Below are 16596 nucleotides of genomic sequence, written 5' to 3' on the forward strand. Positions count from 1 at the left end.
AGCTGACTGGAACAAAGCCCAAAGTATAGAGAAATATAGCAACACAGGCTATTCCAGGGTGTCTGGTAATAATGCATTCTTGATTATTTCCATGGCACCTACATACTCCTATGTGCCTATACTTCAGCAATCAGAGATGGGTGACAGAGAAAGCTATTACCAGCTCACCTCTGGTTTGAGTCCTTCTAATTATTTTCGGTCAGCCAACCAGGAGCACATTGGGAAGTAGGTAGTTCTTTTTCAATAATAAATTATTAACATATATCATCCGTAATATCATATTTTATTTACAATGCACTTATAAATGAAACTGTTTCTTTTCATTTTTTTTGTTTTTAAACACCCAGAAAGCTTCTGCATTATGAAGTTAATGAAATAAAAAGGATTAAAGCCTTTTCAATGATAAGAAACATGAAACATTTAAACTGTAAAAGATGGCCTTTAGCACATCTCTAATGGAGGGTATTAGTCTTGCATCGAATAGGCATGCATGTCTGCAAGCTCTTATATTTTCAGGGCAGGTGTAGCCTGTGGTGGTGGGGCCCAATGTGCCATCTTTTCATGGGGCCCAAAATCCCTGGCTGTGCCCCTGCAGACATCCCTTCATTAATCTGAGAAAAGGGTACAAAAAAACAGAAGCTAAAATAGGAGGGATATGCATTTTCTCCATTCCTCTGTTTTGAATTGAAAATGCAGGAGTGCAGCATAAGTGAAACCATTTCCAAGCCGTTTCGCAGGCGGGCCACAACAGAGTCATTACCTGCATGGCATAATTGACAGTGAACACAGGCAATCCTGTTAATTGATTACCTAGGCCCGCACTAATGGAAAATGCAAAGCCTCATTGTATCTTCCATAAAGCCTCTGTCAGGAACATTTCCACACAGACACAACCGCAGGCAGACACACTAATGTCTCTAGATTTTCCCCCTGGGGGGGGACCTTAACATCTGAAGACCTCTCAGACTGTTTTAATCCAGTGCATAATTACCTATAGGATGATGAGCCGGTCAAATATTTCATAGAGACACAGTAGCCTATCTGATCAAAAACAGCATAAAGACCCCTGAGGGGAGCACACGCCTTTCCAGAAGCATAACTTAATTAAGAGTAGGCTACACCCAGTTGCTGTGTTTTTTTTTTTTTTTTTTGTTTTGTTTTTTTTTCCATCCAGGTTGAGATGAGGATGCGGGGGTATGGGCCCCTCTCCCCTCTCGTGTAGGATTCAGCCTCCAGCTCCTCCTCTGATGCATCGTTTGCATCAGTAGACTTTGGAGCACTTGTCCGCGCTTCTGCTGCTGCTGCTGCACCTCCCCACAGTGCATCCACGGACTCCACTTTACCAGGTGATGACAGACAGACGCTCAAGAGTGAAGATGATGTGTTTGTAACACGCCTGAAGTCGGAATATAACGTAGAATGGAGACGCGCCTCGGTTACTGCCTTTTTATCATTTTCTCCGAGTGGATTAGGCTCTTCACCCTAACTTCCATCCTGGGCGGAACAAAAGCGGAGGTGAGGTGCATTCCCTCATGCCAGCCGCCGCTGGTCACAGCGTTTCCCCGCGAACTCTCGGCGCAGCGTTTGGCTCATTTTGGCGAGGCACCAGCGGAAGAATCTGTTGGATTTAACGAGGGTTCACCGGGCGCCAAACCCGCCGCCCGCGGAGACGCAAAGCACAGCGTCGCGGAATTACCCGGGAGCGAAGAAAGTTGGTCCAAAGTACAGCTGCTGCAGCGGGGAAATAAAACGAGTTGCCTCCAGAAGGACGCGTTAAACGGCCAACAAAAACTTTCCCAGCCCGAAGTGCTTTCTCGCCCGTCTGCCCTCAGTCCTAAAAACGTAACCGAAACTAGCGGCGGTGGCGCAAAAGAGGACAGCTTTTATGGAGAAAACGGGGCGCAGGTTGATGTGACGGTGAAGGAGGGCGAGGATGTGGCCAGTTGGGGACGATCGAGAAGGAGCGCAGAGACTTGGTCCGGATTCAGAGCCGAGGGCGGGGAGGAGGCTTCGTTTTCGGACCAGGAGGAGTTTCAGCTCACAAGTTCGACATTTGCACTGAGCGGGGACACGGCTCATAACCAGGCGATGGTGCACTGGTCCGGACAGAACAGCAGCGTAAGTGCTTAATGTGCTCCACATTTACGCACGGAGCTGTTTTGACGCAGTGTGGTCAGTATTCACTCACACGTCCTGTGTGGTCATTTAAAGCTTTAGCGGTGACTGTGACTGACCGAGCGGAGCAGTGATTAAAACTGATGCTGCTGAGAGGCTGCGGAGTTTGAGGGAGTCAGTCCTATGTGCGTGTTTCTTGCTCTCTCTGTCTGTCTCTCTCTCTCAAACACACCCTATCTATGTTATTGATTATTGATTAGCTGACCTGGCAGGCAAAAAAGAAAAAAAGTCAAAAAGATAGAAGTTTAATGATCTGCATAGAGTTTAAAGTGAATTATATCTTCTCCTTCCTTTGTCAGTCTCCTGCCAATTCATTCACTCATTCATACACACACACACACACACACACATACATACACACACACACACACACACACACACACACACACACACACACACACACAAAGGCACATTGTGCTGTCTATTTGTCAAAGCACTGATTTTGGCAGGTGGCTTTATAGGCATACATTTTGCGCAAATGAGATCAATAAACCCACCTATCTTCTTCTAAAGCTATAGAGATTTATATCTGCGGTGCTCAAAAGTAGAGCAATGGGTGATGCTTGAAAAGGTTAAGTACAGCTGATACACCGTGTTCCCAAACATAGGTTAAGATACAGTGTGTCTGTGAACGCACAGCTGCTGAAGGGTAAAAGTGGCATCATTATACAGGTAGAAATTCTATTAGGATGTAACTTGAAAGGCTTTACCACAGAGAGAAATGAGAAGTGTGGAACACAAAATGGCACCGTAGTAATACAATAAAGCACCGAATATATATACTGAGAGAGAGAAATATTCCAAGTTCGACGACTAGTTGAAAAGCAACAGAAATAGATGTGTTTCAAGTTGTTGCTTAAAAATGCTCACTGAGATTGTCTCCCTAATATCCAGGGGACTGGATTTCCACAGTCTGGGAACATAAAAATGTCTCGTGTCTGTTGGTTCTGAACTTCTTACATCCCAGAGATGAGGATGTGAGTGAACATGAAGGCACTTAAAACAACAGGGAGTTTTCAATGTACGCTCATCCATTTAGAGCTTTATATAGGCTAAAAGCAAAGAGACTTTAAAATCAGTTCTCAAAGATTCTTGGAGCCATGTCAAGTTCAGCTAAAACCACTTACATATGGTGTCTCCTTTTCTTGTTTTGGTCTGGCGTGAAGCAGCAGAATTTATATTATTTGTTGTCCCTAAATAGACATTTCAGCATGACCAGTGAAATGTGTCCTACTTCAGAAGGAAGCTTGAATTAGCTTTTTGGCATCTTGTTGGCTGATATTGTACTGTGGCAATATTTCTGAAGTGAAAGAATGCTGATCATATATTGCTGAGGCTTGATCTGTGGAGCCAGAGATTCAGCATTTTTGCATAGCGCATCTCTTTTAGCCTTGGGGCTAAGCAATAGTAAGTCTTATAGGGCAGCCACAAATGCCTTTTTCATTGTTGATTATATGGCTTTTTTTCCCATTGATTCATCATTTTGGCTGCCACAGACCACGGTGAAGGTTTTGGCTGACCATCAATCCAAACCCCCAAAATATTTTTTTACTGTTATGTGTGACAAAGAAAAGCATCAAATCCTCATATTCGAGAAACATAAAATATCAGTAATTTTATCTTATAAATGACTAAAACGATTGTTTAACTTTAGATTATTCATTAATCTAATTATTATTCATCAATATATTAAGTGCAGACATTTGTCGAGGGTCAAAACACAACATACATTATCTCAAGGCACTTTACAGCGAAGGTCATGACCTTACAATATTATAGAGAGAAACACAACAGTTTCCACAATGAGCAAGCACTTGGCAACAGTGGAGAGGAAAAACTACCTTCTAAAGGCCAGATGTGGAATGAGAAGAACATGAGACAAGTACAGTTTCCCTCTACTTAACCCCCCAAAAAATCTATATCTATATCTTAACATTTAAAAAATTACACACAAATTAATCAAAGTTGACAAAAAAGGTGCAAAACTAAAAGTAAGAAGCAAAAAATACACTAAAAACCAACATGAACCCCAACAGATAACTGAAGTCAAGTTAATGCTTATTTTTCAAATTATTTTCTTCCTTGAAGAAATAGCCCTTTTGGGAAACACGCTTATTTATTTTTTAACCAAGATTTCAGTGGGTAGACACCACCCTCATGTTTGTGCAGTAAATATGAAGCTGCAGGCTGCAGGTGATTAGCTTAGCTTAGCATCAAGACTGGTAGCAAGGGGAAACTGCTAGCCTGGCTCTGTCCAAAGGTAACAAAATCTGCCTATAAGCACCTCTGAAGTTTACTAAAGAACATGTGATATAAAATTTAGCATTATCTGTGCACAAAAAGAAGTAGTTGTGGTTTTTTAGGAGGCGGTTGAATGGTGCAGCTTTTTCTTGGCTGTCGTAGCTGTTTCCACCTGTTTTCATTCATAATGCTTGACCTTTACATACTGTACAGTACACAGTAAGGGTGGTAGCATCCTGGGGGTAGTGTATAATGATCACCAAGTCATACAACATGAAAAAAAAGTCTAAAGTTTTATCAAATATTTGGGAAAGTTTTGTTTCTAATTAGTCATAATCAGCCTGCATGATTAAATTACATTCCCAAATCTGTTATTCAGACATTTATCTTTGATTCAAGTCATTATCACCGGGATTTGTCATAATCTTTTTCACACTTACATGACAAACATTCTAGTCCTGCTTTGAGAAATTTACCCCCTGATGGCGCAGAGTCTCATCCTGCCCACTCACAATGTTTTGTGCGTGTGCGTTCACACTTCTGCTACATGCCACACCCTCTCTCACTGCGGGGGTGCAGGCCAGGTGGCCACCAAGGAAGCTTGCAGATTTTCCAGCTGGTGTACTTTCTTAGAAATCTATTTCAAGGAGTAATCTGTTTCAAAGTTAGCCAATTTCCCTTTTTCCAAGTTAAACGTCTTTGTTCAGACAGTTGAGTCATAATGACTGTAATCTGCTTCCTTACATTGGAGAACAAGTATAAAGAAAGGGTTTAGGGGATAGTGAATGCTTGTAACGTTAATACATGTAATATCTCCTCTAGCTTGTTAATGTGACTCAGTTTGTGGGGGAGAGTGCCGCTCTGTTTTGACACTTCAGGCAGTTGTCCTATTGACTTTGTCATACATGAAAGTTTTCAGGCTCGTATCGAGAAGTGTGGCCTATGATGTATTTGTTGCAAATTCTGAAACCTGATAATTGGCTTATAGTATTAGGCCTACAGGACAGCAGCCAATTTGCACATACAGCCTGTGAATCACTTTGTTGAGTTTGTTACTGACTCACATTGATGTTGCGTTTTCTTGTCCAATTGCAGATTTCATGCAGTCATTAATTTGCAGCTGAAGTCTTGTTGGCGGATCTTACAGCTCTTTTATCATTTGTCCAATTACCGTGGTTTGAAAACTAAGCTGTGATGTCATTTCAGCTTTTCAATCAACATGAAAACCAAAGGAAATGCAAAGAGCACTCTGACCATGTGCTGCTACCACACTCATTCATGTGGTTATTGTCTGTGGCAGGAAACATTTCAATAGCAAGTGCCCTCTCACTTGATCTGAACAATTTAACTGCAGCAATTAATTGGCACGCGTCAATTATTTGATAACAATGTAAGAACTTGTGAGAAATGAATATTTGAGCAAGTAAGCCTGAGAAGACGTGTTGCATTCAAGCTGCCATAGCCTTGAATGGTTCACTTACAGGAGCCTGTAGATAAATGATTTCATTCAACTCATGTGGCAGAGGATGTTAATCAAATGTCCACCGGGCCCTCATGAGCAGGAGGCCAAAAGCAAAACATGCTTTGCAGCCACAAATGAAAGGACTTATAGATTATAAATATGCAGCAATTCCTACTTGATTTTGTTGGGTTGGCATTTAGTTTGTCATTTTTGTATTTGAAATTCAACACAGGGTTTAAAGAAACCAGGAAAAAAAAATGTAATATTCGATCTGTATTAATCTGGTCGAATATATAATTCTTGGTCTATAACCACAACAGGCCATGCCTTGTATTTCAGTGATGGGAGTTTATAAAATGTCTGCTGCTGGTTGCCCTGCCTTTGACGTCTTTGTTCATACTGTATTAATATAAGAACCCCCATTGAGGTTCTTCACACAAAAAGATAAAAGAAGTGTTATTGTATCCTGTTCCACTATGAGCCACACATGGTGATTCTCCCCTCAGTCAAGACTACAATAGCCACGACATGCAAAATACAATTCCAGTGATATTAAAACAAGCTCACTGCAGTTTATAATGAGTCTTCTGACAGCAGCCATGTGGGAAATCAGACTGTGGAACTGCTCGAGCTGCAAGACAGCTGACCAAAATTTCTAACATGCCAGTTATTCGCCCAGTTGGCCAACAGCGAGATTGTTGGTTGTTCAGAAATTAAACCCATTTCTAATTAGACTTAAATTAGACTTAATCTGTATAGTGTCTGCTTAACTTTACAGTAGTGAGTCACTCCAGTGAGACAGAGGAGGCACTGCCAATGAACAGGACAATGGTAATTCTGTTACAAATTGTAGGATTAGGCTTCATGGGTTGCATTTAAATTAATTTGTATGAATGATGTGTTTTTTAATTAGTTTGAACTTTATCTTTTGAGAAGGTGATAGCCCTGGTTGGCATGATTTCCCTGTGCGTCAATGGGTTTTATTCAGGTGCTCTACATTCCTCTCACAGTCCAAAGACATGCAAGTAAGGTGAATCAGAAAATCTGAATTGCCCGTAGGTGCGAATGTGTTTGTCATTCTGTGTTAGCCCTGCGAGACTGTCAAACTCTCCTGGCCAGTGCATGCTGGGATAGGCTGCAGCCCCCCATGACCTTGAACACATCTGTCCTATTTTGTTTCCACTCTGTCCAGCTGTTTTAAATGCCATAGGTATAATGTTAATCGCTTGAAATTATCCACAGAGGAAACAGAATACAGACAGCACACTGCATTATTTAAGAGCTATCACAGGTGATAGATATTTTACTGCAGAAAAAGGTACTCATGTCCCAGTTGTATTTAGAAACATGAAGTTGTCCGAGTTTGAAGAGTTTTCTTTTCCTATTTCTTCTTCTTCTTCCTCCGCACTGGGGCCAGGACGATGAGGATCTCTACAGCTTCCAGCACATTTCTTGGAGGTTTTGTCCCCTAAAAATTGTTTAACATTTAGTTTCAGTGACTTTTTCGTTCAAGTCTCTCGACATAAGGGGACTCCTAATCTCTTTCAGTGGTCATCTGTGCAAGTAGCTTACTACGACAAAGTACACTTTCTATTGTTAGGTGGCCTCTGGTGGCTTTAGAAAGGAGGAAGTCAGGTGATATAGTAGTCACAGAGTAGGTAGGTTTGGATAGGTGAGTCAACAGAACATAGAACTTTGACAAAGGAGACTGCTGTTTCTTTCCTTTTTTAAGGCTCACACCATGACCTCGAAAGAACCAAACGGTTGTTCAGGTTGGAGCACTTGCTGCCTGCGTGGTCAGCACCTGGGTTCTCCAAACCTTCTGTGTGTGAAGCCTTTGTTGACTTTCTCCATCTTTGAAAAAGAGCTCTCTACTCTTGGGAAAATATATTTTTCTCTGCCTTGAGGAGCAGAGGCTCAATTCTTGAAGCGTCTTCTCTATCTTACAGCCATTGAATATTTATTCCCTGCTCATGGGTACTCAAGTCCATGTTTTGTAGAATTTTCAGCTGCTCCATTTTCTTGTAGAGGGCTTCCTCCTCTTCACAGACCTTGTGCTTGATAGCCTGGCATGTCGCTTCTCCTCATTGGCTTCATTGATCTCTTGGTAGATTTTCTCATCTGTCTCTGCAAACTGGAGACGGGCCAGGTATGCTGTCAGTAGTTTCATCTGAATCGTAGTTGCTTTTATGACTCACTGACTGAGCAGTGCATAAAATATTGCATTTATTGACATTCTCCGGTTCTGCTTTAATATTTTCCTCAGTGTTCCCCTAGCATCGCTGAAGTACTGTGAGATGAGCAAGCTGTCAGTGCATCTTCTATCCATTCAATGCAAACATGTATCCTATTACACTGAAATAATCCAGTTTTATTCAATGATTTTCCTGTGGAAAACGAGAAGCTGCCATACCATGATTTGAGAAAAAGTCCATGAAAGACCACATTTAAGTTTTGAAGTGCCAGTGTCATTTGTCTGAGGCAAACAGAGGTAAGTGATCAGTTAAACAGAACCAGAAGGGGGTTATTTCAGGATAGATTTAACTCATTTTAGGATGTCAGTTAGAAGAACTAATTTTGACTCTGTCAGCTCCTCAATGCCATGAAGGCACAGAAAAGATCATTTTACTGTATATACGTACTTTCTGCAGCCATCGTGTGGCAGGCTTAATAGATGTCAGAAACTGTCAAGTCAAAACAATTACTGTAAAGTTAACCTTAAACTAAGTTTTATAATAATTCAGTCAAGGTGACCTGGGTGAATTGTTACTTTGAGGCAAGATAAATAAAAAAATAACTGCATGTGAGTTATGTGCACATGCAGTTTTCAACAATGTCTTTAGTATTTAGGAAGTAAAAGTAGTCTATGTGAAATATTAGTATCACATATGCAAAATAGCTATACTATAATATACTGCAAAAATGAATCTGCAGTGTTTTGAAAAAGTTCAAAGTCGTGTCTTCTCTCTCTGTGACATGCAGGTTCCTTTTTTTTTTTTGCAAGAGATACTACGGAACAAAAAGTTCTTGAGTCACAGCGAGCAAAGTACATCTGCCAAAAGTATCATCCAACAGCAGTGTGGAAACACACCCATGTTATTTTGAGTAGACCCCTGGCCCCACTGAAAGAACAATGTTAATGTATAATACATCTTATTTAAAAATATATGAACAAGACTAGGTCAAAACCGAGTATATGGATGGACTGCATCATAGGCTATTTGCATTCTGCCTTGTGTCAGATGTTTTCATCCCTTTATCTGTTTGCTTCTCTTCTCCTCTCTGTGCTCACACGTGCAGTATTTTAATACAGCGGAATTCCCAATGAAACTGTTCTCATTTATATTTTTTCTGTGTCTGTTGGTAGACAATGGAACATTTATGAAACAGTGACTAAAATGCAGCACGTTAAGACTACATATTAACCAACTGTCACAGCCGCTGGTTGTGCTGCTACAATCCTGATTTATACTCATAAGTTACAAAGGCGGTGCTGTAATTTTGGGCATATTTACTTGTAAAATGATCACTCAGAGAAAAAGTTGAGAAGAAGCTCGTACTGATCACCATCTTCTACGGAAAGTATCTAAGGTTTGTCCTCACTAGGTTTGTTAGTATGTGCTTTTAAAAAAAGTCAGTATAGGGGTCTGAAAAGATGGTTAATCTAGCGACAAAGGTGCTAAGTTTGCAACACTGCTTGTTCACTCCAAGATACTTTTAAAAGAGCAGTGATCAATGGGGAAACTCTAACACTCAGCTGCTTGACCAGTCAGGCTAACTAATGGTGTAAGGTCATCACTCAGTTGCTCAGTCAGTGACATTCGTGTTTATAAGCCTGGCCCTGCTGTTGTAGCCCAGTGAAAAAAATTTAGATACAAGATATCATTAAATTCAGGATGAAACTGGTTGAAATAAAGATACAATATACCTTGCAAATCTTGGGGGTACTTGCAGACTTGTGGGAACAGTGAAAATAAAACAAGCCGAAGATGAAAGTGAGACGTGAGAGTGTTATCGATCTTTTCGTCTAAGTCTCGACAAGAAGGCAAATAATCATATTTCCCAAAGTATTGAACTATTCCTTTCAAAAGATTGGAAGCTCCTTTGAACAGCATCGTTATGGAGGCAGCATATGCAGAACCATTTTGTCCTGCATCATGGTTTAAATGAATCAAATGTAAAGAAATGTGTACATGTCAGAAGGCAGTTAAGTGTTCCTAACAGTTAAGTGAACAGATGCAAAAAGTAGGCCTACACTTGAAATGATTTAGTATTTGAAATAGTAATTCTGAGTAGTCTATACTAAGTCAAGACTACATCTGATGTAAATTATCAAGTACTCTTTACAGTTTCTTTTTAATGACCTGAACTCATGTGCAAGTATACTAAATTAAATAAGCATTTGTTAGTACAACATCTAATTTCTGTCCCACTTTACTTAGTTTTTTTAAGGCAAGTGGTTTGCATGCTTTTTCTAAGTAAAGTGAACTAATTAGTATTGACAGTGTAGGCTCAGTTATCAGTGTATCAATAATAGTCAATAACATATTGTTTTTCTTAGCCATAGACATGTCCTGTAGCTAAATACAATAGAGCCAAGTTTGATAAGACTATAGCCGTTATTGCTTTAATTACACACCTTTACAAGCGTTAGTGGCCACAGTTTCTAATTCTTAAATTAAGGAGGATTTTTTTTATACTGAAGGCAAAGTATACTTTTTAAATGCAAATATGATTATAATCAAAATTTCAGTTTTGTGTCTATATTAGGGCCCAATGTAATAATTTGTCACAAATTCTTATTCCCCTAGCTCTAGCAGACAATTACAACTGAAAATTGAAGCTTGCCCCTAGTACGGCAGTATCTATTTCGGTTTGACTGTCATAGCCATCTTGGCAGTTATTAAACCTGTTCAGCTCTGGCTCTGTTGTATTTCGTGGGGAGGGGCGAGAGACTTAATATGATCAATAGCTAAATTCAGAATAGTCCTTAATGCTTTTTCACCATTTTATCATGGCTACCTCCCCCACACTGATACTGTGTCCTCAGCATACCATGACAAACAGCCCTGTTTTGGACACTGATGCATGCAGTTGCCTGCATATAGCAATGCTGACATGCTCAGGCAACCCTGTGGCCGATGCTGTCAGCATGGACCTCCATCAGCTCCCCTCTCTCCTCTGTGGCTGTGATGGACAGGATGTGGAGGTGTGTGTGTGTGTGTGTGTGTTTGTGTGTTGGGGGCTGGTGGGTATTGCTGTGGTGTTGTTTCAGGGAGTGAACATCACACATCCTGCTAAAGAAACATAAATAAATTCATGAAATACATAACGATAAGAATTCTATCAACGCGCTTTAGCCTAAGACGACTGAAGACAAAGAATTTATTTCTCCTGACATATTCGTGAATGTGGCTTTGCTTACATTGCATGGATAAACAGAGGGGCTGGTTTTTAAAGCTCAGCATGCAGCTCTGCGCAGAAACTACTGGCAGGCTGAGTTCAGCTCTGCCAAGCCACCAAGCCTTCCTGTGGCGAGGTTCTCTAATGCCTTGAAATCCTGCAGTGTGTTTTTTTATCGACAAGCTGCGTTACCCTCCTGGGTTTCCTTTCTTCTCCACCGAGTGCCAGCTAATAGAGCAAAAATTCCCTACAAATCAGGCAGAGATTTTATACCAGACCGGGATAAAGTTAATTTGGCTGGGACAATGCATAATGAGATCTTACCTTTCTTTTGTTTTTGTCCCAGCTTTGTGTTTGCACTGCTTTGCGTTCGCTTTAATAAAACTTGCGTTGTGCAGGTTCATAATGTTATGTGTGCTCTGCTTGTTTTCACTGTGCCTCTCTGTTGTTTCATGTGCAGCTGCGAAAGCTTCAGAATAATTGTAGCAGCAGTTGGTAAGCAAAGAGTCCCTTTTAGGCATTTTTTAATGAGATAATTTCTTGACAACCAACAGTAAAGTTACCACGATCTTTAGAAATGTACATTGAAGTTCTCAGCTGCTTGGTGTGTTAATACAGTATAGTGCTGCATCATTGCTTCTTCTGTTTTTTTTTTTATTTTATGGTGGCCACCTGCATTACTCATTCATATGAGTTACACCATCTGGCTGCTGCAAGAAAAGCTTCTCATTCAAAACCATAGCTTTCATTCACTCACTAAAGTTTCCTTTTTGGATTTATAGTTTTGCATTTTGGCAAAACAGGAGGTTTCAAAGACTGTGGCTAAGTCTAATAAGACATATGGATGAGAGAAATCCTTCCTAGCATATATCAGCTGTTTTACTTTATTGATGTAAGAGGAAGTGTACTTCATTAAAAAAAAAAAAAAAGTCCAGGGTGCTTTTAGTTTGTCAACATGCAGTCAATATTTTACCATGTCACTCAGCACTTCCAAATGTCAGAGTGCTGAAGAGTTAAAAGAACCATCCTTGCACAGTGGGCACAACTTTTTGGTTGGGTTGAAAAACCTACCCACTTGCTGTCTAATCTTGCCTGCATTGATCAGACCCGCATGAGCGGGGGGGCTCATGCACGCTGAAGCTTCCAAGCTCAGCAGGCTGCTGGAGCCTAGTGTAGCTGCTGAACTTGCCTGGGCTTTCATTTATGGTGAAGAAGCAAATGATGTGGGAGTGTAAGCCCAAAGAAGAAGGAAGCCGTTTCAGTTGACTTATCAACCGAGCTGCTACTTCCACACAAGGTCGTTGTCTCAACATGAGGAGTCCACTAAAGTCAGACACTTGCTGTTCTGCTCCGAAGCTGTAGCTGTCACATGGAGTATCTGCTCGCTGTCCGTTTTAAGATGCCAGTCTGGTGTTCACTGATCAATGTTATTACCTTTGCAAAGGTACCATAATGTTCCCATCAGTCACATTATAGCTGAACTTCATTACTTCAAGAATTAGATGTTTTGAAAACTTTGAGTCATTTTAATAGTGTTTAATACAGAGAGAGAAAATGTTTTGCTCTCATTCCCCAATCTACAGAGCTGTGATTTCACTCCCCATATCTGTACAGTATATCAGGTTCTATCAGGAGACCAATAGTTTATTTTGTGCAAACTGATATTGTGAAGTTGCTTTATAATTTATGATTGCAGTGACCTGCTGTCTATGGGAGAGCCAACAACTCTGACTTCAAACAGCCTAGCTGCAGCACAACATCTGGTCCACGAGGAAATGTTGCCTTTGTTAATGAAGTGATATAAATTGATGTGGCAGACAAAGGCCTCTGTACATTACGTGTCGCACTGAGGTGGTATTGAAGTATACGAGGATGTGCTTTCCCGCAGGCTTTTGTTGCTGTAAACAACGTAATGGAAATAGACAATTCTTTCTTTATTACAAGTGTTAAATGATGCTGTTTAATGTGTGGTGGTTTTATCGAGTGAAGTTTCATACTTTATGCCACTGCAGCCTCTGGGGTCTTTGAATTTGCTTTCTAGGCTGTTTTTCTTCCTTTTCAGTTTTTTGTTTTTTACCTTGAAAGTCATTCGCTGCCACACTGTTAACACTTGTGTGGTGTTCATATCTTGTCGACAGGTGTTCTCACCCTTCTCCTCCCAACTCCTTCGCCGTAGCTGTGACATTGTCACAGGTTATCACTAATTCGAATATCGCCATCACACGAAATCTTGATGTCCTACAAAATGTGAAACTCAAGTCGTCATAATTGAAGCTGCTATAATTTTTATTTTTTTTTCATATTAACAATGGATCGCGTGACTACTTGAAAGGTGCCGCGAGAGAAATGTCAGCCGATTGTGCACACTCCCTCGGCTCTAAGAGGAGTTGTGGAGCCAAAAGGAGAGTGAATATTCTAACTCACAGTCATCAGGTGGGCACAAACAAGACTCTCAAGTTAATGATAATTTGCTCCGTGTCGACTGGATGTGTAAATTGGCAGCAGTTTGCTAACACATATGGCATATCATATGAAGTGACAATATGTTAGTGTTGTTTACAGCTCATAGCGCTGCCTCCAAGTGGCCAAAAAATCAGTTAATGCAAGAAAGGAAAGGAAAACAAGGGCTGTATAAATTACCAGGTCTGTTACTCTGTGGGCCTGTGATTTAAAATTGTCAAAAGGATGATTCACCCATGTAAACAATCATTTAAATATGTAGAGCTGATTAAGCCAACGTGCACTGGGCAAACACTTTAGATATGTGGCCATTTTTTTTAAATGTCATATTTGTCTTTAATATTAATATTCCAGTCAGTGACTCCTGTAACAATCGCGTTTATGGAGTCATCCATCTGTTTAATTGCTGTGGCCAAATGTGATGACAGTTTTATTGATGAGGCAACTTAATTCCAACAGCTGATAAGGCTGGATCAACGGGTCGGCGAGAGTGGGAATGAATTGTAATGCATACACTGTCTCTCCTTTCATTTGTTCATCATTCAATAACAGAATCCCCTTCTTCTGCTTTTTTGGTACCTCAATCCCATCCCCTCTCTTCTTCATACAAACCATTCACTTCACACCAGTAATCTCTTCACCTTAAGCCCTTTAAGTCACCATTAAGCCTCCATTCATTCTTACATAATGATCAAATTCATCCCAGTCCATTTACTTCCAAGGTTTAAGGTTTACAAAGGATAACAGGTTGAAAAATCAATTTGCTTGCTCTTGGATGTCAGGTAATCCAGTTTGGAGATATGTTTGTGCTACTGCAGTCTAATGGGCCATGTGCTACAGGGTAGCTGACATCAAATGTGACACCCTTGTTGAAATTCAAAGGGAAAAATATGCTAATACATATGCCATTATTATTTAAGGTATGCCATTATCCCGTGTATGGTTAAAAGAACAGCCTTTGTCCAGTGATTTCAAATAGGAATTTAATGGCTTTTTTGACATGTTGAACTTCAAATACCCGTTTCACATAGAAACATCTACAAAGTGAATATTGTATCACTGAAGTGATGTGTTAACAGCAGCCATGGAGCTTCACCTTCAACATCCCTCACAACACAGGAAACCTTTCCAGCCGGCAATAAGGTGGATGCAAATTACATCTGACTGTAATCTTGGATCCTTCCCAAGGAAATGCATAAAGTTAATTGCCATACAGAGGGGGGGAATATAATTTGCCCTAATTTTCAGACTGCTGCTGGTTGTTTTATTGTGTATGACAGTGTCCATGAGGGTATGACTTTTGGAAGGTATAAAGGCCATTTTATTGGAAGACCATAAATCTCTGCAACCCAGTCTGGACAGTTGGTACCATAGTTATAACAAGCTCTGTGGATTATCTCTGAACTAGCCCTCATATTAAAGGTTTCATACATTCAGCAAGTAATAGAGGAGTCAGAGTTTTCTTAGTCAGCTTATTCAAAAGAGGGCAGATAATTAGGACAGAAACCAAAACTGTAAAGTTTAAATTGATTACATTATTAACACAAAGAGTTTCTTGCCACTAGAAACTTGTGGTTCTACAATGTATTACATGAGTTAATATTCAGAATATATGAATGGATATACTGTGCAGGTAAAGACACGTATGTTATAATAGAAAACATGAATGACGATTATGATAAATGTGCATCACTTAGGACATAGGACAATGAATAAAATAGTGAATGGTTGATGTTAGAGCCGAAAAGATCAGTAGATAAACAGAGGATTAATCACCAGCTGTTATAGTTACAGTTATAACTGTTTGATTGCTTTTATATGAAAATAATGGAAAACATAACTTGCTTCAAGCTTCTCTTTTTCAGGATTCATTTTTTGAAAGGATTCTTTATAATTAGCTTCATTGACTTTGGTGATTCTGCTCATTGGAATTAATCACATCACAGAAGAGACTCAAATAGTGAGTTAGGGGTAAGGGTCATATTGAGAATGGAGCACTTGAAGTCTGGTGTTTTGCATTCATGAATCACAGTGTTATCGTGTTTTGTAGTGTTGCACCAGTGAAGTATATCGGCTGACAGTTAGCTTAGAAAAATGTGATGTTTTTGAAAACGTTTCTCCAGCTAAATGCTGGAGTGGATTGTATATAAGTGACCTGGAGGTGAGAACACAGCATGCATACAGTTCAGTTTCACTGAAGCATTTGGATATAGAGGAGGCAGGCAGGCTTTTATGTAGCAGACACAAAGATGATTGACTTGTTTGATTTGAGCGAAAGCCTAGAAAATGACTGCTGGTTGGAATTTCTGCAAACTGTGTGAGCAGCGTTTTAACAAAGAACTAAAAGTTTCTTGTTTACATGATGGAATTCTAACCCATCATAGTGAATGTCACCCCAAACACTCGTAACCCTTGATAATTAGAAGATAGCTGCAAAAAGCTGAAGAAGATGCCCGGAGAAGCTTCCCGAGAGAGCTGTATGATCTGCAGGTTTTATGTTTGCAGAGTGCAGGCAGGGCATTGCTTGAGGGATTAATTTGCGTGAAGGGTGAGGGGCACAATATGAACAACTGTTTTTGTGTCAAGGACTGTTGAAACTGTTTTTAAAAAAGACATGAGTCTTTATAGAAAAATGCATTCTTTGGGACTCAAGCTACTATAACACTTACTAAATAACTTAAGAAAACAGCATATGCATGTAAACATGACTTCATGCATCGGTAATTACATGCATATACAAAGACACAGGCTTTGATTTAGATTCTAAAATTTGCTGAGGAAAAGAGTTTCTCTTAAAATTAAACAGAGGCAAATAGAAATAACCACAGTGAGCCATTCATTAATATTTAGAGTGA

At 40.1% G+C, this 16596-nt stretch overlaps 1 protein-coding gene across 3 annotated transcripts in view; it reads left to right on the plus strand.

Annotated features, from left to right (window-relative positions):
• Nucleotides 1–1284: 1284 nt before the first annotated feature.
• The window catches only part of LOC139622788 (VPS10 domain-containing receptor SorCS1-like), a 47218-nt gene continuing 31906 nt past the window's right edge, over nt 1285–16596 (plus strand). For 2 of the 3 annotated variants that reach the window (XM_071480386.1, XM_071480387.1), the window contains exon 1: nt 1285–2118. In XM_071480386.1, the coding sequence (XP_071336487.1) occupies nt 1420–2118 (699 nt within the window). In that variant the 5' untranslated portion in view covers nt 1285–1419. The remainder of the gene's footprint in view (nt 2119–16596) is intronic. The other variant, XM_071480385.1, reaches the window with a different exon arrangement.

This window comes from Trachinotus anak, unplaced genomic scaffold (genome assembly GCF_046630095.1).
Source record: "Trachinotus anak isolate AG129_WGS33_773 ecotype Australia unplaced genomic scaffold, CSIRO_AGI_Tana_v1 ptg000007l, whole genome shotgun sequence".
Lineage (NCBI taxonomy): Eukaryota > Metazoa > Chordata > Actinopteri > Carangiformes > Carangidae > Trachinotus > Trachinotus anak.